We start from the raw sequence: 26,528 nt of genomic DNA, 5'->3' as shown, positions 1-26,528 counted from the left end.
TTGTCGGGAGAGCTCAGGCTGCACGCACACAGATTTCCACAGGCCAGGTAAGGGGTGGTACGGAAGGTGTTTTTGACAAAGAGGACAGTGAGCAAAGGTGTGCAGGGGAGAGGTGACCGGGGCTGGACCCCTTTGAGAGCATTCAGGGGCTCCTAATTGCTTCTCTCATACCCCAAATCCTGACCCCGAGTCCCTGGCCTCCTTATAAAAACACGCCATTCTGGCTTTCTTGGGCTAATCCCTGCTGAGGTGTGAATGGCTGATGGCTTACAGTGTGAGCTGTTAAAGGGGGAACCTCTGGCCAGGCCAGTCTTATCCGGGCAGGGCTACACTGAGAGCCTGGGGGCGGGCAGGGGCTGCCTCCTGACGCATGGGACGGGCGTCTGAGTGAACAGGGGACCCAGGGAGGAGGGGGGCCAGCCCCCAGGCTGATCTCCAGCAGGAGGAATCCCGACTGAGGGCAGCCAGGCTGCGTCCGTCTGTCCCCTGGGCTGTCTGCTGGCCTGTGTCTGTCCTGTCCGTCTCCCTGCTCCTCCCCCCTCAGCGGCCCACAACAGGGAGAAAAAAATCAGCCCGGAAGAAAATTGAGGTCCTGTCCTTTGTCATGTATAATTCTTTATTTTCCTCTTGCGCTTGGTTCTGGCAGTGTTGCTGGGCCTCCACGTGGGTGGGGTGGGGAGGGGTGTGTGTGTCTGAAAGCAGGCACCCCTGCGTGCGTGTGGCCTGTAAGGGTGTGTGCCTGCCACCCATCCTCCTGCCACCCCCCCACCCTCCCGGGCACAGAGCCACCAGCCCCATCTTTTAGCTGCACTTGAAAACTCAGTCCCCTCCCAGAGGTGCTCCCCTGGCCTCTCAGCTGAATCTGGGCTGGAGGGTGCTGACCAGACACAGTGTGGCTGCCTAACTGTTTGCCAGGGCAGCCAACAAGCACTCCTGGCTGCCAGAGCTGCCCTGTGTGCCCTGGCAGTCACGAGCCCTCAGCCCCTGAAGAAGGAATGCCCTGCCTACCCCACAGCCCACCCCACCAGAGCACAGCTAATCTCAGGAGCTGCCAGTTTTCCGGCCAGCCTACAGCCCCGGACCATTTGTGGGATAAATTATGAATTTTAATTGTCAAAGCATCTTAGTGTTTAAAGGCTTCTATATATAGTCTCTGTTCTCCAGGAGTGGCCAGATTGGTGGGAAGGAGCAGGGGTGGGGCAAAGCCTAGAGGAAGCCACTTCTGGGTAAGCAATGGGCACTGGACTCACAGGTCCCAGGCTTGGGCTCCAGTTGGTGCAACCCTGCCTGACTGTGTGACCTTGGGTGAGTCCTGGGCCACTCTGGGCCCCGTGTGCCCCTTCAGGATTGTTCTGAGGTGAGAAGCCAGCTGGGAAGCTAAGGGCCATCCTGGGGGAGGTGGGATGGAGCCACTGGTTCTGGGAAGCCTCCTGGCTATCTGTGCTGCGCCTGCCTGAGCGGACAGACCCCTACTTGGATTGGTGTCCCATTACTGAGGAGGGGTAGGCAAGCACCCAAGTGGTGACCTGAAGTGGCATAAGGAAGACCCAGGTCCTGCACCCCCACATCCCCCTTCCCATCTCTCTCTAGGTCTGAGCTGCCAGCCCAGGCTCTCAAGGGCAGGAAGTTGCCCCTGAAGGCTTCTAGCCCCATCCCCCACTGCGGCGAGTAGCCCCCTGGGAGGTGCCTGGCAGATGTGCCTCCCTCCACTCCACCCACCCCTCAGCCCCTCACACCTTCCTGGGGCCCTCTCCCAGCTTCTCAGCCCTCGGGGCTCCTGGATCTTGGGAACAGCTCAGTTGGCCCACCTCAGGCTTTGGAGGCCTGGAAACTGCCAGTCCCCACTTGGGAGGGCCACAGTCCTTGGGCTTGGGACGGGGGGGGATGTCTCAGCCTCAGAGACCCAACAGAGAGAGGGAGGAGCTGAGGGGAGTGGCCAGACCTAATAAATATAATGAAGAGGGTGACTGGAAGAGCCCTTCTAGAGGGCCTTTTGTGTGCCAGGCATTATCCAGGACATTACATATAAAATGTGTTTAATCCCTCCAAAACCTGCTGAGGTAGGTCCTGTTATTATCCCCATGTTGCAGATGGAAAAACCAGAAGCACAAGACATTGTCTCACTTGCTCAAGATCACAAAGAGGTTCTGTAACTTGCTCCAGGTCACATGAGCTAGCAGGATATGAACTCAAACATGAACTTGTTTAATCTTTGCAATTGTGCCATCAGGTTGGTATTGTTATCTCCATTTTACAGATTAGAGAACTGGGGCTCAGAGAGGTGATGCAGCTTGTCTTGAGTCACACAGGAAGAGCTGGGATTAGGCAAGAGGCAGTTAGACCCAAGTGGCAAGTGGTTTTACGTCTCAGGGCCCTGATCTGTTCACTCAGAAAAGGGCGTGGCGGACTCCCCGGTGCCCTCACAGAGCCGGGAGCAGAAGAAAGAGTGACTTACATTGAGCACACACACTAGGTGCTTTGCAGAATGACCCCCTCCCAACCCTTATCCCGTACCCGGGAGGGAGACACCATTAACCCTACTTCACTGATGAGGAATCTGAGGCTCTAAGCCCCTGGGTCTCCTGCCCAGGGTCACTGAGCTTGTCTGACTCCACAGGTGTAATGACCCTAGAGACCATCACACTGTGAAGACGCCGAGGCTCAAGGGACGTGCCCAGGGCTGCACCGCACCTCGGGGCTGGAGCCTAGGGAGAGCCCTGGACTCCTGCCGCAGTCACCTTCTTTCCCCAGCGCCATGCCAGAGCAACACTGAGGGCCTAGGTCAGGGACAGGGAAAGGTTGGAGTTATTTCTGTGTCAAAAAGAAGAAAAGATTTAAAAACAACCTCCAAAACATCAAAAACCAATGTCCAGTTAATTTTTTATAACACGGCCAGGCAAACCGTTCATAAAAACACCTGCCCTGTCCCCACTGCTGACCAGGCCAAGCCCTCTCTGCCCAAGTGACTCTGGGCCGACCCCTTGCCAAAGCCCATTTTCCCAACCTGGTATACTGAGCTCAGTTTCAAGAGGCGATGAGCCTCTCTGGTCAGACACAGGCGTGTTGTGCTCAGGCACAGTCTGCCATCACCCAGCTGCCCATTCACGAGAAGCCCAGGTTTGGTGTGGGAAAGGGGGCGGTTCTGACATCTCTGCAAATCTCTAAGGGGAGTCCCAAGGCAGAGGGTGCAGAGAGTCCAGTGCAGACCGAGACCCATGGGCAGAGGCATCAGGGAGGCCCATTCAGCCCAGCGTGGGGCGTCAAGTGAAAGATGAGATGCTCAAAGATGTAAGATCTGTCCCTGTAGACAGTGAGTGAGCAGTCTGTCACAAGAGGGATGCAAGCAGACACCATGGATCAGGGACACTGCAGGGAGACTCCTCTGCTGGGATTCCCACCTCAGCAGCACCTTGTAGCCCTGAGACACCCCCATCTTGCACCCAAGTGGAGGTACTTGAGATGGCTGGGCCCCCAAATTCACATGCAGCCCTGCACTGGGCAGGCAGTGGGAGTGTGACGGCCGGACCCCCACCGCCTCCTGGAGCCCAGAGCAAGTCCTCTGCAGAGGGAAGCAGAGGAGGCGGCAGAGAGAGATTAATTCCCCAAAATGGGAAAAAATAGAAAAACACACACACGCCACACTCCCTAATAACATGTAATAAGAGGTTGGAGACAAGGAACAATGCCCTGGTAATGTCACCCTGGCGGCAATCAATTTGGGTGTCACACAAAATAGGCATAATTATACCGCCAGCCCTGTTGTTCCTTTCTAGCCAGCTCCAGGGGCCCAGGTCCCAGGGGGGAAAGCAGAGTGGAATCCATAGTTGGTGCACCAGGCTGGCAAAGGGCGGCGCTCCAAATTACCGTTCAGGCACCAGACCTCTCAGCCCTGTGTGTAGGCAGGGGACTTAAGGGCCTTGCAAATGCCCCAGAGCCATCTTGCTTGGCCATCCCTCACTCACTCGATGGGGAAAAAGCAATCAGGGAGGACTCCCCAAGGAGGTGGTAATGAAGGAGGAACAGATCTACATTTGCTCCACGCAGTGTTCATTCCCTGGGTCACCAAAGTCTTCCAAGCACTCCCCAATGTCAAACCCCCATCCAGGCGTCAGGGTGTGGCGACGGGGCCTTCAGGGGGCTGGGCATTACCAAAATAACGAAACGCGGGCTGCCTCCACATCCCAGGGTGGGGCCACCCATGCCCAGTCTCGGAGTAAACACAGAGCCGCCGAGGTGCCTTTGGCTCTCAATGTACAGGTACATCAATCCCCTTTGCCCCTCCTTCTTCCCCACCTCACTGGGGAGCGCCCCCGTCTGCTCGCGCCCATCCCTGAGTGCACAACTTGTACAGACAGCAACCCCACAACTAGGGAAACCGAGGTACAAAGGGGAAGAGGGCTTAGTGAGCCTCCATGACACACTGGCTGCTGCCCCTCTTGGCCCCCATTTCCTATACTCGAAACCTTGAATTCCAGAAAGGCAAATCAAGGCCCTAATGTAACACCATTTTACCCTCATTCAATCAGTAACAATCAAGATGTCTCACCACACCAAGTGCTGGCGAGGATGGGGAACGATGGGGACACTCACCTTCTGCTGGGGGAAGCAGAAATGGTCTAACCTATTCGGAAAAATTTCTGCACTTCTGCTAGTGAAGCTGAACATGAACATGCCCTACGGCCCAGCAATTCCACTCTGAGCCGTGCCCCAGAGCCACCGCATGTCGCCTCAGAAGATGGAACAAGAAGCTCACAGCAGCAGTTTACAAGCGCAAGAGGGGAAACAATCCACATGCCCACCAACAGAATGATAATAAACTCACTGTGCTGTGTTCAAATGACAGAAAAGCATGCATCGGTGAAGACAGACAAACTGCTTCTACTATTATTTACAACAATACAGATGAAGTTTACAAATATGACATTGAAAGGAAAAAGCAAATTCCAGAGGACATAGAGTCATGTTCTTTTCACGAAGTTCAAAAAGAACAAACTGAGTGATTTCTACATATTAAAATATATGATTTTTAAAAGGCAACAGAATGCTAAATAGATAATTTAGGGTAGTGGCTGCCTCAGAGAAAGAGGCCAAAGGATACGGTAAGGAGCACAGGGGAAGATGTACATCGTTCTTAAAGTACTAGTGCTCGGGTTGGAAGTTTTCATTATATTATTACTATTATAAATACTAAATACACTGATTACTGACAGGCCATGCCTGGACCAGTAGCCAGAGCCCGGGGGTCAGGAGGAGGGCATTCTAGATGGAGCCCTGTGCTGGTAAGGCGGGCGCTCTGGGCAAGCACCTGAGGATATCCATTCACTCATTCAACGCATAAAAAAGGTCACCATCAAGAATGCCTCGACTCCACTTGGAAATTAACTTGCCTTCCCAACACTCCTTCTATGAGGAACCATCCCTGGTGCTGGGATCCCTTGCTGTCCATGTGTCTGTAAAGTCCGCTACCACCTCGGGATCGTTCAGGCCCTCTCTCTTCAGGGAGGACTCCTGACTACCTGAGCCCCCAGGAACAATCTCATCCTGAGTCGTCTGTGTGTCTCCTGAGCACCCTTGTCTTGTCTCTCCCAAACTCTTGCCTGGGCATCCTTGACATCATCCGTACAGGATGAGGACACCGTGTCCCTTCCAGATAGTCCTTACCACCTGCCAACAGCTGCTCCCTGGTGCTTCCCAGTGTCTTTCCCACCCCGGGGCTCAGGCAGGTGGGCCCGGGGTATGGGTACAGGATTGCCATGGTGTTCAAGGCAAATCACGAGAGCCATGAGAGGGCCTAGCCCCGAGCTGAGCAGGCAGCTCGGCCAGAATGTGCAGAACAAACACACGGACGAACGGGCTGGTACATTAGGTGCAGGCCAGCGTGGTTCTATGCTGTGGGTGCCTGGAGGGGGAGGAGCAGGGCTTGGAGCAGCCAGAGAGGCTCCCTAAAGAACACGCCTCTGGGTAGGGATGCCGGATCAAGCCAGCTGGTGGGGGGCTATGCAGAAGGACTGCTAGGAACAGAACGGAGAGCCTCCCCCTTTCCCTAGGTCTCTAAGACCCACTTTCTCAACCCTCCACCTGACACACAACCTCAGGAGTTCATGTGACGCTACACAAATCACTGTATTGCTTCCCTTCTCAATTGGGGTGCACCCCCAGCCCCAATCTGGATCCTCCAGCCATTTGTTCAGTAGATACCCGGAGAGCAGAACCATTTGAGCCACCATTGTACATCACAAACGACCCACCCAACAGCTATTGCAAGGGGAAAAATGGTATCTCTACCTCCCTCCGGTCACACAGGGGCCCTCAGCCCACAAGCCATGACACCTGGGCTTGCAGAACACACCCATCCCCCAGAACTCCCCCTTAGATTCGGGACCCACTCCAACTACAGGCACCAGGGAGCACCGCAGCCTTGACCAGCCCTACCCAAGGCCCGTCTCATACTTACATTTGCAGGGGGTGGGGGCAGGGGCAGAGACAAGAACACCACAGGGGGCCTGCCCCAGCCTTCCAGGAGGGGCAGCTGGGCGCTACCAGGAGCCCCTTTCTGGGCTTCCGAGTTCTTGGCCCCTCCCCTGTACCACCTTATCCTCCTTCTCCGGCCTCAGGTGATGGGGGGAAAGCAGGAAGGCCAGGCAGGCTGTCCCAGGTCCTGCCATCTTCCCATAGGGGTGAGGACTGCGAGCCCCTCCCGGCCCACACAAAGACAAAGGGTCTGGCAGCAGCGGACTCTCTCTTCTCTCACTGGCATTCCTCACTCCATGTGGGGAAGCCCCAGCCTCTCTGCTGCCTGGGCATGGGAGGCACCAGTGCTGGAGCTGCTGGCATCACGACCAACCGGGCTGAGCCCAGCGCCGCGGACCAGGCTGAGCCACACGCCCTCCGGCTGCCTAAGTCAAGCAGAGGATGACTGATGGAGAGCTGGGCTGGCAGGGAAGGGGCTTGCCCAGATGGCACTGCCCCCAGCCTCAGGGCCTCCTTCACTCCCACCCCATCAGGGCAGAGCTGTTCCCACCCTCCCAAACGCCCCTTCTCCCTGACCTGGACCCCAGGACCTCTGAGAACAAAGAAGCGATGCCTTCTGCACAACCAGGGCTGTATGGGGCTGGGCTGGGACCCAGGGCACAAACCGGGGGGAACTGCCCTTGGGTCTGGCCCCACCCCTCCTCAAAGTGGGGGCCGCCTGGAGGGACACGTCTTGGTGGTGGAGTGGGGGTGCTCTGGCCCCTCACAGATGGGCGGGGGTGGAGAGCAGGACGCACCCTCCTCGCCTCTCTCCCCTCAGCTGGTTCCCACCTCCCACCGGCTCTGCCTTAGAATGAAAAGTGGGGCAGGAGGAGGTGAGAAGGCCCGGTGGAGGCAGACAAAGGGAGGCCCCAAAGGGTCCCCAGGCCCTGCACAGCCCCAGCCCCCCGCTCTACACTCTCCCTACTCCCCGTTCCCCTCAGCTGGGCAGGAGCCGGAAAGGGGCTGCTCCTTGGGAAGGGGGGGAATGGCGCCCGGGTGGAAACCTGAGGGAAACCTGGTCTCTGACCTGCACCCACGGGCTTGGAGGTGTCTAGCGACAGCCGAGGTGTCCGGGGTCCACAGAGGCGGCCACCCAGGGGAGAGCAGGGGGACAATGGGAGGGGGGCGGGGGACGGCCAGGACCGGGACTTCGACGGGGCCCCCGCGCAGCTCAGGGGTCCCAGCGGGCCTGTCCAGGATCTGTTGGGGCGGGAGCCCCGGGAACGGAAGGGCCTTCATCTCTGGGGGCGGGGACGGGGCCCGGCCGGATCTGCGGCTCCGAGCGGGGCGTCTGGCTGGCGCTCGGAAGCCCCGCAGCCCCGGGACGACGGGCAGCCCCCGGGGACACTGGCCGCGGCGCTGGGCTCACCTGCATCTCGGGCGCGCCGTCCGTCCGCTCGGCTCGGTCACCGACCGCATGTCCCCCCCGCGGGGCCCCAGCCCCTGCCCAGCCTCCTCCTCCACGGCCGACACCTCCGCCCGGCCGTCGGCCCGAGGCGGCGGCGGGGGCCAAGCGGGGGCCGGAGCCCCGGCCGAGGCGAGCGCCCGGGAGGGGTCGGGCTCGCTCAGGACGCGGGCCAAGGGCTCCACGAGCCGGGCTCTCCGCCCCGGGCCGGCCGGAAGCCTCTGCCGCCGCGGCCAGGCGCGCTCCTCCGTGGGGCCGGGGCCGGGGCCGGCGGGCAGCGGCCGCACATGCTGCTCGGAGCCCCGCGTCGGGACGGCGGCCGGGCCCCGCCGCTGCCTGTGCTGTCGCCGGCCGCCCGCTTCGGCTCCCGCGCCCGCTCCCGCCCGGGCTCCGCGCTCTGCCGCGGCGCGGGGAGGGGGCGCCAGGAGCGCCGGGCGAGCCGGGGCGGGAGGAGGGGCCGAGGGAGGGGCGGGCGCCGGGCGCCGGGCGGGGGAGAGGAAGGCGCGGCCGCAAAACCGGGCGGGGGGGAGGGCGGCTCGTCTCCCTTCCGTGAAAGGGGCGGAGTGCGAGGGGCGCCCCCACCTTTGCGCTGCCCTAATGGGGCAGTGAAACTGGCAAAGCAGCGCGCAGGCTAGGGGCACGCGGGCACACGACCGCGCCCCTCCGGGTCCGGGGCTCCGGGGGAGTCCCGGGCCAGCCCGACCCCGGGGAGGCCGGCCTGCGGGCCTCCCTGCGTGCGCGCGCGCACCCTCCGGTGTGGCCACAGGCCTCGGCACGTGAGAGCGTGAGTGTATTCACACGTACAACCGGGGACACTGCACACTGCCGTGCGGACGGACAAACGCACAGTACAAGCAAGGCTCCCGACCTGGCCAGGGTTGTTTGGAGGACAGCGTGAGAAGGACCAGGCCGGGGGCCTCAGTCCTGGGCCTCGAGCCCTCTTCTCGGAAATGTCCGCAGACCCCGGTGAGGCCCTCACACCGGCAGTCTTGGGGCCAGGCAGGTAAAGAGGGAAGCTCCGGGGAACCGCGAGGAAGACATGCCAGCTCCGAGGCTTCACCCCTAGCGAGGTCTTGCCCCGCCTTTGCAGTCCGGGTCCCCGCCCAGCCTGGCTTCGCGTCCAGCAGAGGGCAGCAGGCCGCTCGGGCCACTGGCACCGTACGCAGCAGGCCAGCAGAGGGCAGCGCAGAGACTCAGCATGGGCTTGGCTCTCCCCTCTCCCTGCCACCCAGAAGTCCCAAGGATTCTGGGCTTGGGCCACGTAATCCGATGGGTCCAGTGAATAGGACTTCTCCGCAGAGATCTAGATCCTCCTGGACCGGCTGACGCAGAGACTCAGCTGGGGGTCTTGGCAAAGTCTGCAGAGTGGGCTACAACCCGTGGGGATCTCACCTAATAACTCCTTGAAGCCAAATGCCCTTCAACACAAAGCTGACTTGATTAGAATACCTATCAGTGCAGCAGGCACACTCGCCCCTTCTCCACTGCTGAGTGCATCCCATTAGCGCATCAGTGTTCCTGATAACTTGAGCCCACAAGGGCAGGGGTCCTGGCAGGCAGGGAAGGAAGCTGAGGCTGGGGTCGAGGAGGAGAGGGGCAGGAGGAGATTGCCCAAGGCCGCTCACCAACTCCAGGATCCTGCTCCCAGTGCCCTGCCCCCTATGGAGCCTGCCTGACATTCACTGCAGATACCTGGGGGCACGGCAGCCCACCAGTCGCCTCCCACCCCCAGCACCATCTTGCTTCTCCATTGTTCAGCCTCACACACACAGCCCAAAAGAGTTGCACAGACCTACTGTTTCGGCTAAATGGATTCTGGACATTTCTAACTGCTCTATCACGGCTCTGGATAGCCCTGCCTGGAGGGCCATTTCCTGTCTTCTATGTCTCTGTCCACCCTCATCCTAGGCCTAGCTGGAGTCCCCTCCTAGCAGGTGCGGATGCTGCGCTGTGTACTCTACAGACACCCTCCCACATCCTCTGAGGAGGCACTGTTGTTTCCCATGTGACAGAAGTGACCCCAGGCTCAGAGAGGTTACATGACTTACCCATGGACACACAGCTATTAAAGCCTGGAAAGGGAATTTGAATCGCCTTCCAGGTCTGAGTAAGCCAGTCGGGGGAAGTCTTGGCAGAAGGGCTTACCGGTGGGAGGGGAAGAAGGGGGGCCGCACAGGAGTCACCCTCCCTTCAGGAGCCCAGCGCGGGCGGCTCCCCGGCCCCTTAGCTCTGTGCTGCCTGTACCCCCTTTTCCAGGCTCTCCCCCCCCCCCCCCCACGGCTGTTTGTGTGTTACCCTTGAGCTCCCGCCCTCCCTCGCTGCCTCCTCCCACAAGCCCGACAGGAATAGATGCTCGCTCGCTCCTGCGGAAAGGATCCGCCAGGCGCCCCGGCGAGCGCGCAGACCCGCTGGGGGGCGGGGGCGGGGGCGGGGGCTATTCCTGGTGAGGCGACTGACGCAGGCAAGGCGCGGCCACCGCAGATCTCCGCCCCCGACTCACCTGTTTCCTGCCTCGGTGATCTCGAAGAAGATACGGGGGAGAGCCCATCGCCCCCACCCGCCAACCCCCAGATGCTGGCTGAGGAAGTGGGCACCCTGGGGTGGGGTCTTCTGGGGCCCAGTTATCCGTCTGCGCCCTGAAGGCTGCGGGGATGACCAAAGAGCTGTGTCTGGGAGGAACTGCTGCTCAGCCTTAGTTCTCCCTTATAAACAGTAACCAAGCCATTTCCTCTTCCCTGTTTCTCCAAAAGAAATGACCCCTCCCAGCACTCCCCAAGGAGTGGGAGGTTTGGGGGTAAGAACTTGGAGAAAAGACCTTTTTGAGGGTCCAGCTTGGGCCTACTAAGAGTGCAGAGATGCCATAAAAATAGGAGGCCTGTCCCTGGGTCCTCACCCAGTCAGACATCTCCGCACTCCTGTCGGGTGGAATGGTCAGGAACCCCGGGGCTATGGCGAATGTGACCATCAGAATGGCCCAGTCCCAAACTCCCCTGGCACAGCCACAATCACACCCTGGAGCCGCAGCCGAAGAGCATCCGCCCACACCTCCAGGCCTTCTTCCTCTGGTCCACCCCCGCATGCCCCCGCCCTGGTTTCTACCTGGGCTTCAAGACCCAACCCACTCCTGTCTCCCCTCCCCAGACTGAAATGGTCTTAGAGGCAAGGCCCTATCCCCTCCTCTGTCCTCAGACCAGGAGCTCCCAAGAGTAGGTCTCAGCCTGCGGATCTCACGGGAGGACACACAGCAGATCCCGGCTGCAGGGTGACAACTCAGCAAGTCCCAGTGAGGCAGGAGTCGATGGCCAGAAGAAGGGGCTAGCCTGCTGCGGACAGACTGGAGGGGGTTCGCCAGGGGACTGGAGGAGGGGACAAGGCCAGCTGACATCTAGCTAGCCCTACTGTGACCCAGGCTCTGAACCATGCTTGTTTCTTCTTACTTCAGGATTGGTATTGCTACCCCTATTGCACGGATGAGAGAAACAACGGACACCCTGGGAGGGCTGGCATCTTGCTCTGCTCGAGAGAGGTGGAGCTGGGCGCTGAAGCTCAGCGCGTGCTTGACGTGAGAGCCCAAGCTCTGCTCTTCCCCACTCTGGAAGGCTGGGGCATCTGAGGAGGGGTCGGGTCCCCCTGGGCACAGGAAGGGTTGAGCAGCACATACAGTAGGCCTGCGCGCCTACTCTGTGCTGGTCCTGCCCACTGGCACCCCAGCAGCTCATGGGGTTTTACTATAATGATTATTTCTGAAGCCACTTGAAAACAATGACAGCTCTAAAATTGAGCCTCGTGCCGAAGCTGCAGTGCAGGGGGGTGAGGGATGGGGTACCTGAAGGGGGTGGCAGAAATGTCCCCTCTAGGAGGTGGGCCTGGAGCTGTGGCCAGAGTTAGGGCCTTCCTGCCCCTTCTTAACCCCATCCCTAAGAGCCAGAAGGGACATAGGGATACCAGGGTCCCACCTAGGCATGAAGTCATTGCTGAGACCTCTAATCAGCAAGAAAAACAGAGACCAGGATCTGGGGAGGTGGGTTGGGGCTGTGCGAGTGGCACTGGGCATGGAGCAGAGTGGGGAATGGGCTGCAGCCAGCAGCCAGCTGGAGGCCCCTATGGAGCAGGTGTACCCCATGTCCCCCTTAATGCCACAAGTTTGATTCTCAGCACTCTTATTAACTTACTGTGTGACCTTGGGGGGTTGGTGGGGGTGAGGGCTTATCTCTAAGCTCAGAGCTCTGTGGCCTTTCCTAGAGAGTGGGGAGTGGGGATGAGGCCTTAAATGGGGGGTCCTGGAAGGACCTTGCATCTGCAGAAGATGAAGCCCAGAAGCTGGGGGCCCTGCAGCCTCCAGTAGCCACAGCAGCAGCCCTGCATTCACCTGCAGCCCTCGCAGCCCTCTATGCTAGGGTTGCTGGGCTGCTGGTACAATTAAGTCCTAGAGATGCAGACTGGAGTGAAGTGGGTCAGGAAGTGGCAGAAAATCCATAGGTCAGAGCCTCATGCCGGAGCTGCAGTGCAGGGGGGTGAGGGATGGGGTACCTGAGGGGGGTGGCAGGAATGTCCCCTCTAGGAGGTGGGCCTGGAGCTGTGGCCAGAGTTAGGGCCTTCCTGCCCCTTCTTAAGCCCCTCCCTAAGAGCCAGAAGGGACATAGACATACCAGGGTCCCACCAAGGCATGTTACAGAGGGTCAGGCCAGGGTACCTACAAGGAAAAAGACTTAATCGAGGTCACTTGAGTGACCCAGGTACACTCCAACGCTTGTCTTTCATGTCCTAGCACAGGGAAAGCTGGCATGGAGCAGCTGGCATACGGAGACACTGGTGCTCAGCTGAAGGGGACTCCTTTGCCCAGTGGCTGGCCCAACTGGACGTGGAGATGTGCTGGTCAACATGGAGAGATACCCACAGTGGGTACTGGCTGAGGCCAAGACTCCAAAGGCATGGGCGTGGAAAGCTCACCCTCACATCCTGGGGGGGCCTCCGCTTCCCTGGCAGCCCCTACTACAGGCATGTCTCGTCACTGACCACCTTCTCAGACCCTGCCTGGACCCGTTTCCTCTAATCCTTCCCCCCGCCCCTTCCAAGTCAGGGCCCTGGTGGCCCCCTCCTTCTGGAAGCCTTCCTCTGAGCACCTCCGTCTCCTGCTGAGCTGGCCTTTGTGTCCCTGAGCACCTTTCTGAGCCCCCACTTCCTCCTCTGTAAGATGGAGTATCAGTAGAACCCATGTCACAGGGTTGGTGTGACGACCTCATGACTTAATGCATATCCAGTACTTGGCCCACAATAGGTGCTGGACAAATGTACACATTTTTATGGTTATTACACTTACTGCTGTGGTTGCTCTCCACTCCCTGCCCCCACAGCCCTTTCTCTGTAAAGACGCATCTACCTGAAGGTGCCTGTCAGCATTACCACTAGGGGAGGCCCGCAATACTTGGTCCTCTGAGGACCAGAAACACCCTGAAGGCAGGGGTGGATCTTGTGTCTCCTCCAGTTTCTGCAGAGCCCAGAGCCCTGATTCCAGAGGATCTGATGTGTGCAAATTAAACTCAACTGAAATCCATTAATCAGGAAGAACCCCTGGGGTCCTCTGGAGAAGGGGGCCAGGGCACGGGGGGCAGGGCTGCTACTGAATCCTCAACTCTCACGTTCCCCCACCGCAGGGCCTGGGTCACCCACACCTCCACTGGAAACACCCCGGCATCAGTGACATGCACGTGGTGAGCAGCAGCCTTTACTGCTTGCAAATCACCCTGAGAAGCAGGGAGGCCACCAGACTCCTGGAGGACCCAAGGCAGAAGCGCAGCGGCCGGAGAAGGCCCTGCGACTGGCCCCTGCTTGGCCTGGCCACCCAGCACGATGCTGCATCCACAGTAGCTGAGAAGCAGGAAATTCGTCTGGGCCAGTCAGTGAAGGGGCTCATCAGCCCTGCCCACCCCGAAGTCCTCCCAGGGGAATATCCCACGTGCCTGACCCTGCAGTTAGCTCTCCTTACGAACACAGGGACGTGTGCACTCCATTAAAACACACACACACACACAAATACGAGAATTGAAACCAAAAACAAAAAAGCAAATATAAAAAGCAGTTTGTATAAAGGGACCACACTCTGGCTCTTTGGGAATCTGGGCTCTAAGCTTCGCAGAGTGGCTTTCCCCGAGAGCCTGGGCTTGGCTGTCCCCACGGATCGTGTCAAGGGGAACTTCAGCTAATGTATGCAAACAGGCAGCGCTATTAGCAAATCCATTTACTCAGCACTTGTCTTGAGTTCTGTTGTGCAGGAGACTTGTTTGTTAAGTCGGGACGTATTATTAACTTAAGTCAAAGTCAGTGTGGCAGCTCAGAAGGTGTCTAGCCTAAGAGCCAAGCAGTCTTGAGTTCCAGTGCGGCTCTTTCTCTAAGTGCTGTGTGACCCCAGGAAAGTAGCTTCACCTCTCTGAGCCTCGGTTGTCCTTTGATAGGCAGCCCCTGAGATGACTCCTAGTGGTCCCTGCCTGCTGGTATTCCCCACCTTATATAATCCCCTCCCCTTGAGTGGGGGCTCGACTCACTGACTCACGGCTAATGAACAGAATATGGCAGAAGTGATGGGAATCACTTCTGAGATTAAGTTACGAAAAACACTGGCTTCTATCTTGAGTACCCTCTCTCCATCATTTGATTGTTCGCTATAACAGAGACCAGCGGCCTTGTTTTCTTGTTGAGAAGCCCACGTGGAAGGGAACTGATGTCTCTAATCAACACCCCACGAGGCCCTGAGACCTGCCAGTGGTCACACAAGCAAGCTTGGAAGCTGACCCTCCCCAAGGCAAGCCCTGAGCTGACAGACGCTTTGGCTGCCACCTTGATCACCACCTTGTGAGAGACCTTAAGCTGGAGTTCCCCAGGTGACCTGGATTTCTGACCTACAGAAACTGTGAGACAACAAATACTTGTTGTTTTAAGCCACAGGGTTTGGGGAAATTTGTTGTGTAGCAACAGGTAACTAAGACATGCTCCATTTGTAAACTGGGCCTAAAAATTCCTTTCTCCCCTGATGGCTGGGGGCACTGAGATAGTGCAGGCAACGTGCTTGCTGCCGACCAAGCAGAGGGATGGCACAGCAACTTGGTGGCTGCTGGGTCATGTTGAAAAGATGCACTCTATGGCCCAACAGTTCCCCCCTCGGTGTAGCCCCCGAGGAAACCTGTCCACAGCAGACAGGTACAGGCACATTCACGGGGGCACGGTTGGTGACAGTTAAGAATTGGAGGCCCCCTAAAGGCCCATCAGTGGGAGAGGGCATGAACAGAATGCGGTAGGGCTCCATAGAAGAGTATTCTGCCGCACCGTAAGGGGGTGCGCTGGCACTACCCACGTCAGCAGGGGCCGTCTCCCGGACACAGTGCTGAGACAAGAGCCCAAAGATAGGTACAAGATGGTACCATTTATGTAAGGCTTGAAAACAAGCCCCAAACCCTATAAACTGTGTGTGGATATAGGAATAGTATGAAAACATGCACAAGAATGACCAGTACTGACTCCAGGGGAGGGTCACCTCTGGGGAGACAGGGGAGGGAAGTGGTAGAGCTGGGCCGACTCCAGGTCGCAGGCTCTGGGCGCTCACCATGATCAAGCACAGCGGTTCTGAGCGACTCACTCAATCCTCTCCATGGCCCTTTGGGGTCCTTTCTATATTATCTCTTCTTACAGAGGAGGAAACTGAGGCACAGTCTCCAGGGAGAAATTCCCAGCCTTTTAAGTCCAGTGGGAGAACAGGGCGTGGTTCCTCCCTAGGCCACCAGCTCTGGGGGGCCACGTCACCTCCCTGTCCGGGCTCTGTTCTTCTGTAGCATGAGAGACACTGCGTCCCTCCTGCCTTCACAGGCATCGATAGGGGTTAATCTGGAATATTTGCAGAGCCCTTCCATAAGCCAAGCCTGGGGAGACTAAAAACAAGAGGCGCGGGCAAAAAAAAGTTGTGAATAAGACAATTCAATCAACAAATTCATCCAGTTCGGTTCAATTTTACATCGACTCAGTTTCATAGACAGTGGTTGAGATTAAGGAAGAGTCTATGACATTCTTGGCCATGTATTAGGCACTTAAAAAAATTATCTCACATAAGCCTCAACTACAACCCAGGACAGCAGGAACCAGTATTATCCCCCGTGCAGCCAATGAGGAAACAGGATCAAGGAGGATGAGCCACTTCCCCAGGTCACGCACCTTCCCTGTTTGGTGTTGGGGCATAGACGGAGGACCCCGGCTCTGCTGCCCTCTGGGGCACCTCGGCCCAGAGCAGGGGGACCTGGAGGTGCTTCAGGGAGAGGGAGATGGGTGTGGCTGGAGCAGGATGGGGTTTCTGGAGGAGGACGGGGGAGGCGCTTCCATGGGCTCACTGGTGGTGAGGGCGGGGCGTGCATCCATCCGTCAACCCATTCATTCACTCAGCAGACATTTGCTACAGCTTCCTCTGTGCCCCAAAGAGCCTGCGGTCTAGCATGCAAGACAACACTGTGTGACCAGGCTAAGGCGAGGGAAGCACTGGGGGTTGTGCATACTGAGGAGATAACCAGGAGATGGTGATGGCTGAGCCAAAATCCAAAGGGTATGTAGGAGTCAAGCAGCTTTACAGAAGGTGGGGGATGGCATCTGAGCAGAGAGAACAGCAAGTGCAAAGGCCCAGGCCCGGGGTGGTGAGGAGAGACAGCTAGCCCTGAGGAAGGCCAGCACTAGCCACGGTGGTTCCAGCTCAGCTGCAGAGGGCTCGGGGGAGGTGTGTGTGCGCAGGGGAGGGTGCCACCATTGCTCTCCCAGGTAATGTGTCTGCCTGCCTCGTTATCCAACCAGCTGGGCCCCCACACCGTTCAGCCCTGTTGGGCAGGCTGCGCCCCTCTCCACAGGGACCAAGAGCAGGGGAGTTGGAATCATAACAGTGCATGTAATTATGTGCAAAAATGAAGGAGAGCTCCTTAATAATTGATGGTGGGAGAGAGTAAATATCGGCAGAGGCACCCAGCTGCATCGCCCTGTCCCATCTGGCTGGGACCCAGGGCAGCCGCCTGGCCACTAATATGCCTATAAATTATTGAAGTTATAAAAAAGAAAGCAGGTGTCATGTCACACCCATAAACAGCTTGTTAGCTAAGACTAATGAAGGGGCGGCCGGCCTCTTGGCGTTGTACGGGTCCCCCCCTACCCTCCCTGATTGCCAAGGGAGATGGATGAGGGGTGGGTGTGGAGGGAGGCTGAGAGACTGGCTGGCCTCATTCCCCACCTGTCCATCATCCTGACCCTCTGTGGAGTCATGTGGTCCTAGGAGAGAGAAGGTCCACAGACACCAAGAGCCAGAAATGGGCTATGAGCTCCCCATCACTGTGGTTTGCAAGCGGAGGCTGGACGAACCTGTCACAGAGGATGTTGGAGGGGTCTGAAGGGCTCTGAGGTCCTGCCCAGATGGACGTGCTGAGGCCAGACACACAGGGTGCACAGCCCAGGGAAGCCACTTGCTGGCCATGTGACCTTGGACAAGTCATCTGTCTTCTCTGAGCTGCTTTCCATTCATGCTCCCTGGGGACAATCACTCCTATTTTGGATTGTGGGGAGAGTCCTAGGAGCATTTGTATGTGAGATTCCTGGTGCACAAGAGTCTCTCATGTGCAGGACACTCCCTCATCCACCCCCATCTCAAAGGGCCTCCTGATTAGATCAGGCCTGATGAGGCTTCCCTCTGCTAGGCTCTGTTTACACTTTATTAAGACCTGAGTCCAGGACATTTGTGGGCAGGGGGAGACAGCCGAGGAGGGGGAAGGTATCACCTGCCAAGGCTTGGCTGCCCCGAGGCTCCACCATGCACAGGGCATCCCCACCCCAGGGAAGCGAGGAGGAAGATGGAGGCAGGGCTTTGGAATCGGAGCTGTCAATAGAGAGGCCTCCCGGAGGGGGCAGGAGGGATGGCTGGAATCCTGGTAGTCCGGCTCCTCAGTGATGGAGAGCTCGGGACCCCTGCCTTTCAGTCTGGGGGTCTACAGTGGAGACAGCCTGGTTTGAACACTTGGGGGGCATGGTGTGCTTAGCTATGCCAAGGGCCTCTCAAGGCAAAGGAGGGCAGTCCAGGCTTCAGAAGGCACCCCTTTCTCCAACCTGGTCCCAGAGAAGAAGCCAGGTCACTCACGACCTGCCCAAGGCCACACAGGGAGCAAGGCCTGACCTGTCACCCGGGCTTTGGGCAGCAGACAGACTCCTGTCCCCAGGCCTGGAAAACCCCCAGGAGAGCATTCATTCTATAAGCAGTTCCTTCTCCCAGAGAAAAGGGAATCCTAAGAGCTCTTATCCGCTAGGCTTCAGACCGGCCTCTCCTCCAGGGGTCCTCACTGTACCCCTTATCTTGTGCAGCCTCGGTCTGTCCCACTGCAGCCTGTTGACGCACAGAGAGGCACTGTAGCTGCCCGAGGTCACACAGCAAGCCGGTGTGGAAGCCTGGAGCCTGAGCCTCCTGCCCCCATACCAGCTGGGCTGGGAGCAGGGCAGTGGTGGGGATCCTCTCAGTGCTCCTGTTGTGCTTGGCTCCGCGTCTGGCATCACGTGGTGACTGGCTGGACGGGCACTCTGACAGTCCCTGTGGTGTGTCATTCCCAGGGGCTCTCTTCCTAAGAATTCCCAGCCCTTGACACCTGCTTGTCCATTACCTGCCAGCAGGGTGGGGGCGGTGAGGGTGGGTGTCTTCAGCAACAGCCGGATGGCCTGATCGGAGAGGACTGGAGCTTCAAGGAACAGCTCTTGGGACTGGGGGCCCTCTCTGGGCCCCGGGGATACCTCCCTTCCTTGAGAGAGGGTATCTTTTGCCCAGGATCACACAGGTCACATGTGGGGGAGCTCACACACGTCTGTCTGGCTTCCAAGTCTGCACCTAACCGAATGGCGGAAGTATGGTCAACAGATGCTACAAAGAACTGGGTAGGGGTACACTTTTGGGGGTGGGCTAGCCGGGCCACAGCTCTGGAATTCAGCGTCAGCCCCTCCCTGATCCCTCAGGACTGTGTTCCTCTCTGTCTCCATCTCTGTCTCTGTCTCTCTGGCTTACTTTCTTTCTCTCAGAGGGTCAGAGGGGAGAAAGGCAGGCCAGACCCTAGGCAGTTCGGAAGTGTGCCTGACCAGGCCCCCAGGTGGTGCCAGAAGTAGAGAAGGAATGGGACACAGGAAGGCTGCCAAGGCTGTGCCAGGTGGGAGAGCAGGGCTGTCCAGGGACTCCGGGGGGAACCAGGGCCCTGGGGGTAGGGCTGGGGGCTGGGGCCACCCTCAAGGGTAAGAAGGGCCCTCTCTCCTCTCGTATCTAGGTCAGACCTTGATGAGGACTGCTGAAACCATCCGCAATAGTCAGACTACACCAAGGCGTGGGCAGGCTCAGAGGGAAGAAAGCCCAGGAGCCCCAGGTCCCCAAAGCTTCTGCAGGGCCTCTTCTGGCTACACGAGCCTGCCAGTTTCAGGTGTACCATCCTACCATTCACAGCACAGGGGTGAGGCTGGGAGAAACCAAAGGAACTCCACCCTAAGCACCGTGGGTGAGAAGTTACAGCCCAAGGAGCCACAGCCCTGGCCCAGAGGCAACAAAACAAGGGAGAATCTCAGATAGGGACACAGAGGCGTCCTTCCTGACAGGCTAACACAAACCCCAGGCAGGACACCGGGGCTTCTTACCCTCCTCCCTACCTCATCTTCTTCTAGTACAGGACTGGGTAGCGGATGCTATATCTGTGAACAGGGGAGTGAGTGGGTGTGGTGAGACCGAGAGAACCTCTGGAACATGGACCCTCTGGGCAGATCGTTCGGACAAGTCCCTTCACCTGCTTGACAGCCTCACAAAGAAGAAATGAGACAATCCATTCAGAGCCCTGGAACAGCACCCAGCACACAGTCAGCCCCCAAGAGGGCGAGCCATTGTGATCCTGAGTCTGCCTGGTGTGGTGGCGTCTGCTTTGTGTGTGCATCCAGTTTTGGTTGTTTTTTCAACCTAACTGTGTCATGGCGCAGGTCTGTGCTGTGTGCTGCTAAACTGGTGTGTCTTCTCGGCTCTGCGTGTCAGGGTTCGGTATCCCAGCAGGACCTCTCTGCATCTCCCTCCATTCTCCAAGGCCCATCAGCTCACAGACAGAAAACCCAAGGCCCCATTTAGGGTGTTCCAGCTGTGCTGGAGTGGGGGCAGCAACGGAAGTCTGCACCTGGGCAGTGCCCTCCCTCTCTGTCCCTTCTCTGCCACATTGTACTGGAAGCCCAACCCCCACAGCTTGACTGACCAGAGCAGCAGGGCAGGTGGATGGGGGGGTGCTCTGGTTCCAGGGGTGCCAAGGACAGACCTGGGCACTCACCTGCTCCTACAGAGCCCTCGCCCAGCTTGTGGCATTTCTGTTATCTGGGAAATAAGGCTGGCATTTGTGGAACTTCCTGGTGAGTGACACCAGGAAGGCAAGAGAGCCCCTGGCATCTGTGCTCCTGAGATGACAGGACATGGGCCCCAGGGCAGGGCTGAGCTGGGGGCAGGCTGAGCCCTAACTGACTTCTCGGTGACCACTTCGGTAGCTAACAAATGCAATGCTGGGGCGACTCCCTCAGTCTCTCCAGCAACATATGCCCATTCCACAGATGAGAAACAGGTGCAGAAAGGTGAGGTAACTGGCCCTCGCGAGCCAAGCTGGCAGCCACATCTGTCTCTGGTGACAGCCACAGAGGTTTGGGGCTGGAGGGAGGACCCCCTAGTGGAATCCTCCCATGGGGTAAATGGGCTCAGGCTGGTAGCCTGAGGTAGAAAGGTATGGAAGGTCCCAGACAACAGAAGGGCCCCCACACTCTCAAACCAAAACACGGGCACATACACTCAGACGCAGTGTGTTCGCACCACCTGCTGGGGCGTGAAAACCAGCCATAAATACCTGCGCTGTCATGGTGGCTCACCAGGCAGGCGGGGAGCGAGGACTGGTGCGCCCCCAGGAAAGTTCCCAGTGACTCACAGACTTGGACAGCCCCCTCTGCATGCCCAGACACCCCTCCTCCCATACACACACCACCAGAACTGGCTTGTACGGAGCCACCATCCTCCCCAGAAGACAGCAGGGTAGCGAAGCCCCCCACCCCCCACTCCTCGAATGGGCAGGCTGAGGGATCTAGGAGGGAGCCCTGGCCAGCCCGCTTGCAGACTTCATACATCACAGTCCAGGAAGCAGCGACCAGGGAGGGTCCCCAGGGCACACAATGGGTGGAAGGGTAGGGGAGAAGAGGCCTGCCCTAGGCCTGCTCTTTTTCTCCCTAGAGTCGGCCCAAGCAGCAGGTGGGGGTTGGAGTGGGGGGAACCTCAGTACCACTCATTCTACCAGTGCCCAGCTCTCTCCCCACTCTTGAACTTGGCAGGATATTTTCACATTTAGTTAACATGCTGGGGTTGGGGGTTTATGCACATCTCACCTGTACATCTCATGATTAAAGAAAAATGCCCACTGATGTCTGAACTGTGGGAAGCATCATGAACAAATTCAGGCCTTCTCGGGTCATCCTCCCACCCTCAGGCGCACTGGTCCCTAACAGCGGCCGGGCTGCTGGCCCGACGGGCCCTGAGTTGCGTGCCCGCACTCACTTGATACCCAAACTGTCTTACCGGTCCTACCAGAGAGCTGGCACCAGACCCACTTTAGAGAGGCTGATGGCCTTTCCTTAAGCCAGCGGTTAGCGCTGCGAGCTGAGGAATAAAGAGAAGCTGATAACTGTCCCCTTGTGGTAGACCTTAGCCAGCTGTACCCAGGCATGAAGAAGAGACAGCTCAGGAGCATGAGGTGCCTCCCAAATGCCCCCCAGGGGGAGCCAGGAGGCCCCAGAAGAGTCCAGGTGTGAGTCCAGTGAATGGGCAGATGCACAAGTGGTCCTCCGCTTCCCCTTCTACAAACTGGAACAGGACCGCCTATCCTGCCTGCTTCGTGCAGGGCCAGCGACATGAGGATGACGGAGGTCTTCTGCTGAGCCTGGTGGGGGTATGACAGGGGCAGATACTCAGCCACTGAGGGGCAAGCACACACGTGGCCTGTGGTCAGCGGAGGCGCTGACTGTTCCTGCCTGCACTGGAACTGTCTGTCAGGGAGGCGTGTGGGGGCCAGGCCTGTGGTCGAGAAGGGACCCCGCCCCAACACCCCACCCCCATCCCCACATACACCAGTGTGCAAGAGGACCCGGGCGTGTAACCAGGGGTACCACCCACCCTGGGCACACATGCTGGCATCTGGTTCTGCCCCATAAGGAGTCCTGCTTCCCAGCTCCCTGCCGTCACGGAAACCAAGGTTGCTGAGTTGAGGAGGGAGGTGATGGGGAAGGAGAAGAGGGGGTGATGGGACTGGGCTGTGGCTTACAATTCACTGAAAGGGCCAAGTGCCCCTTCTCTCTTCTTTGTGCCCCAAATATAGGTCACAAATCTAAGAGCAGGTGGGGCACAGGCAGAAACCTGGGGTTTCCCCCACTTCGAGGAGCAGAGGCCAGCCCGTCCCATCTCCCAGGAGTAGCCGTGGCAGAGTACGGACCCACAGTCGGGGCAAGGTTGGAGGCCGGTCCCCGGCCCAGGCATGTGCCCAGGCCAAGTGTGCAGGATTATTCTCCGATCTCCAGCCCCACTGCCTCAAGGTCCAGCATGAGCTTTCCTCCACTGGGCCACCGCCATGTCCCTGTCCCTCAGGAGCCCCCCGGGAAGGGCAGGGACTTTGAGGATCATAAAGGACCGAGCTGGGATTAGCTGGCAGCAGGGAGGGTGTGCTCTAATATACTGGACCCAGAAGGGAGGCAGGCCCCCCACAGACCTGGGAAAAATGAAAATGCCTGACACCTTCTGGGCATTTATTCTGCACCAGGCACAGGGCCCTCCTACAATCTAGGCATTGACTTGTTCAGCACTCTCAACAGCCCTGTGGCTCCATTACTGTCCCTACTTTCAAGGTGAGGAAGCAGAGCCAGAGAGAGGCACAGAACTCTCCCAGGATCACAGAGATGGGAGCGGCAGAGCTGGGACTGGCTCCTCGGGTGTACTCTAGGCTGCGCATGGAGAGGTGCAAGGGGGCTCTGGGCTGGGGAGGGGGGGTGGAGGGGGACTTTTAGGCACTGACACTGAAGCCAGGAGGGCGGTTTCCCTAGTGGTCCCCAGTGGAAGTCTAGGGATTGGCAAGTGGCCTGCTGACAACCCAAGGCCCGCAGAAACTCAGGCCAGGCCCTGCTATGACCCTGGGCTACCCTGCCCTTGACAGAGGACACTAGGAAGTCAGAGCCGAAAGTGCCCCCGTCCGTCTGCCAGAGCACAGGCCACAGAGAGACAGGCTCGACTCACAGGAGGGTCTGATGCAGGGCGGGTAATGGTCAGAGTGGGGAAAGGAGGGATGCATCCCGGGGGAGGGAGGGAGTCCCAGGGGTCCCCCTGGAGGAGGCAATCTTGCAGGAGAGGTAGGGCCCTGACATGAGGAGAGGGGGACAGACATTCTAGGAGGAAGGTGCAGCAGGCGCAAAGGGGCGGAGGCTGGACACAGCGGGGTCTGTGCAAGGCCCACGGAGTGGCCACAACTGCCCAGCATGAGGTCAGAGTCGCAGAATGGCCAGAGGGGGAGCAGGCGCCTGAAAATCCCTCTCAAGTCCACCCTCCCCAGCACTGAGGCCGGTGTCTGACTCACTGCTGAGACGCCATCACCCCTAAAAAGTGCCAGAGGGTCTCCCAGAGTTTGAGCAGAAAGACTCACAACTATAACTCGGATGTTAGTGATCCCAGACGGCTTCTTTCACTAGTGCTGCCTTTGAATCCAGGTTCCAGGAGGCGTGAAGGGGCTGGGGGCTCAGGGAAGGCGCTCGGCCAGTGGCAGCCCCTGCACCCCACGTCTGCTTTCCCTTTCCCTCCCTTCACTACCTCCCTTCTCTCCTTGTGTCTTTCTATCATTATTCCTTTATTTTATTTTCAGCCCTCAGCACTTTTCCTGAAAGAGAACAGCTGGGCTGCTGGAGTCGTAGAGGAAATATTTTTTTGACTACTTTGCAGATTCCCCTTCTCTATGAAAACTGCCACCACCATTGCTAACTGACGGACGGTGAGGTATTTATTTCCTTGCCTCCTTTCTTCCCTCTCTCTGGGCTCTGTTCTGGGGTATCTAGGAAAGACAGAGCAGTCAGATGGCAGCTAGGGGACAGGGGGTGGTTGGTGTGGAGGACTTTGGTATCACGTGGGCAACTGGAGCCCTCAGTAGCATCATCAACTCCATTTGACAGATGAGGAGACTGAGCCCAAGGTCACCCACATACAATGATAATTCCAATATTACCATTAGCCATAGAGCTAGCATTTAAGGAGCACTTGCTGCATGCCAGGCACTGTGCTAGACACTTCACATGCAACGAACCTATGAGGCAGATGCATAACTGGCCCCATTTTAGAGAGGGGGTACAGAGGCTCAAAAGAGGGAAGTCATAAGACCAAGGCCACATGGCTGGGTTGGCAGAGCTGGGATGTCCACCTGAGCAACCATGCACATGGCCACTCGGCCACAGTACATCTCCCCCATCGCCCAACTGACTGGCAAGTGCGAGAGCCAAGATTTGAATCCACATTTGTCTACCTTCTCATTCCACAGTTGGGCTCTGCTCCCATGTTGATTGCTGCTGCCAAGAAACATTAAACAGCAGTTCTAATCGCAGTGTGACCTGGCTTAACCCTTATGGCAACCTGATAACTGAGGCCAAGGGGTACAGAGCTGCAGGCCAAGCATGGCTCAGCCTCCGACCTGACCTCTTTGGACCTCAGAGACCCTACTAAGTAAGGGGGAGACTAAACAGGCCTGTGTAGCAACAAGTGAATTGGGGCCAAGGCTCCCCAGTAACCCAGGCCTCCTTCCCAAGGGTCACCCCTTGATTATCCCGTTCTCCGGGGCTGGAGACCTCAGGCGCCCTGCTCCCTAGGATCCTGGGGTCCTCCCTGCCGCCAGAGGACCTGAGGAGGGGGCAACAGGAGCCCACCTCTAGGCCTCAAGCCTGTTGTCACACATCTCAGTGGCTCCCAGGAATCCTGCACTCACCCCAGAGGGTCCCTGTAAGGCCAGGACGCTCTCGGCTTTGCAGGTGTTATTGTCCATTGCAATCTGTGGACCCCACAAGTCTGAACTTACGGAAGTGTTCTTCCAAGGGATGACCCCCAACCTGCAAGCTAAGAGAAGTCATTTGGAACAGACATGGAGCAATATAGGATAGCAGCCCCTATTATCTGCAAACCCAGACCCCTCCTTGGCTGTCCAACATAAATGTGTCTTAATGGCAACACCCATGTATACGTCAGTGGGAATGTTCTAGGCTAATGTATGGTCCATGTGAATGTTCATAAATTCAAAGTAAACATGGTAGGTGGTGATGCCTGTTCACTGTAGATATTCATTCTTTGGTAACACAGATGACTGTATGAAAAGTATGTTTGGTTGATGGAAATGCACACGTGTATGATCAATGGCAGTGATGTGTTTCCTACAAATGTAATGTTCAAGGCGAGTACTCATGTGAATCTGTAACATGGGGATGACCATCAGAGATGGAAATCACAATGGAGACAGAGCGGGACCAGTCCTACCCAGGCACAGGGGGAACAAAGACCCGGGGGCACATGTGGCCAAGAGCAGGACTTTGAGTGGGGTGGAGGATACAGAAAGAAGCTGGAGGCGAGAGACTGTGGCTGCTGGGTCAGGGTGGGTCAGCTGCGGTCCAGCAGTGTCTGGGGAAGGTCTCTACCTGGAGTACAGAAACCAAGGGAACCCAGCAAGCAACGAGAGGATCTGGAAATCCAGTGTGGACGGCTGGGCCCTGTACCCAGCTGGGCTCCCACAGGCTGCCCCTCTTGGTACAGCAGCTCCCAACAGCGCTCATGACCAGGCAACTGATGCCCTTCCAAGGAGAGAATGGGTAGGACAGAAGGTGGGGGGTCCTTCCGCCCACCCCACCCTCCCCATAAGTCTATCATTCCAGGGGGTTAACTGTGGAAAAACAGAATTATGGTGTCGGGGAGCCTTAGCTGCAGCCCCAATCAGCCACCAGGCAGCACTGATCAATGCAGGTACAGCCCAAGCCTCAGTCTTCTCGCATGGAAAATGGGAGGCATGATATTGTCCACGTGGCCCCCCATGAGATCCGATATGGAAGGGCTTTCGCGCACCGTAAAGTGGTGTGCCTGTGAGCCGGAGGAGCCCTTGTCTGTGGGCTTTGCTATCGATGGACAAGCACCAGGGAGGCCAATTTGATGTATGTGCAATGTATAAGCATGTTCATAACATGTGCACACATGTGTGTATGCTCTTAAGACCGGAGGCTCTCAGAGACTCTGCCACGGAAGTTTGAAATGAGGGGGAAGAAGGGGAAATAAGATTTCAGGATAATCTTAAAAGTGAAAAAAAATTATTACATGTCAAAAGGAGTGGGGAGACTTAAATGGCTCCCAGATGGGACACAGAATAAAACAGTCTTCACTGTTATTTTTCGATTGTTTCCACGCAGGTTAGACAGGCAGAGGGTCGCCATAGCAACCTGGGCCTCCAGCAGGGGGCAGCCTGGATCCTGCAGGTTTGTCTGGGCTGGGCAGGGTGAGTCAGCCCAGCAG

General features: G+C 57.7%; 1 protein-coding gene across 12 annotated transcripts in view; it reads right to left on the bottom strand.

The window, feature by feature from the left end:
- LINGO1 (leucine rich repeat and Ig domain containing 1) overlaps nucleotides 1-26,528 on the bottom strand; it is a 291,038-nt gene that overhangs the window by 94,005 nt on the left and 170,505 nt on the right. Inside the window, exon 1 of one of the 12 annotated variants that reach the window (XM_073212210.1) lies at nucleotides 8,787-8,961. The exons of 8 other annotated variants lie outside the window; for them this stretch is intronic. Coding sequence is in view for 1 of the 4 variants with exons in the window: in XM_017646121.3 (XP_017501610.1) it covers nucleotides 7,883-7,888 (6 nt within the window). In the remaining 3 variants the exon portion in view is untranslated. Of the gene's footprint in view, nucleotides 1-6,454; nucleotides 6,479-7,882; nucleotides 8,335-8,786; nucleotides 8,962-21,051; nucleotides 21,898-26,528 lie in introns of those variants that run through there. 3 more of the 12 variants (XM_017646121.3, XM_073212209.1, XR_005059055.2) reach the window with 3 other exon arrangements.

The sequence above is a fragment of the Manis javanica genome, chromosome 8, assembly GCF_040802235.1.
Source record: "Manis javanica isolate MJ-LG chromosome 8, MJ_LKY, whole genome shotgun sequence".
In the NCBI taxonomy this organism is placed as follows: domain Eukaryota; kingdom Metazoa; phylum Chordata; class Mammalia; order Pholidota; family Manidae; genus Manis; species Manis javanica.
Note: the sequence above shows the minus strand (reverse complement) of the source record. Positions and strands in the feature narration are given on the sequence as shown.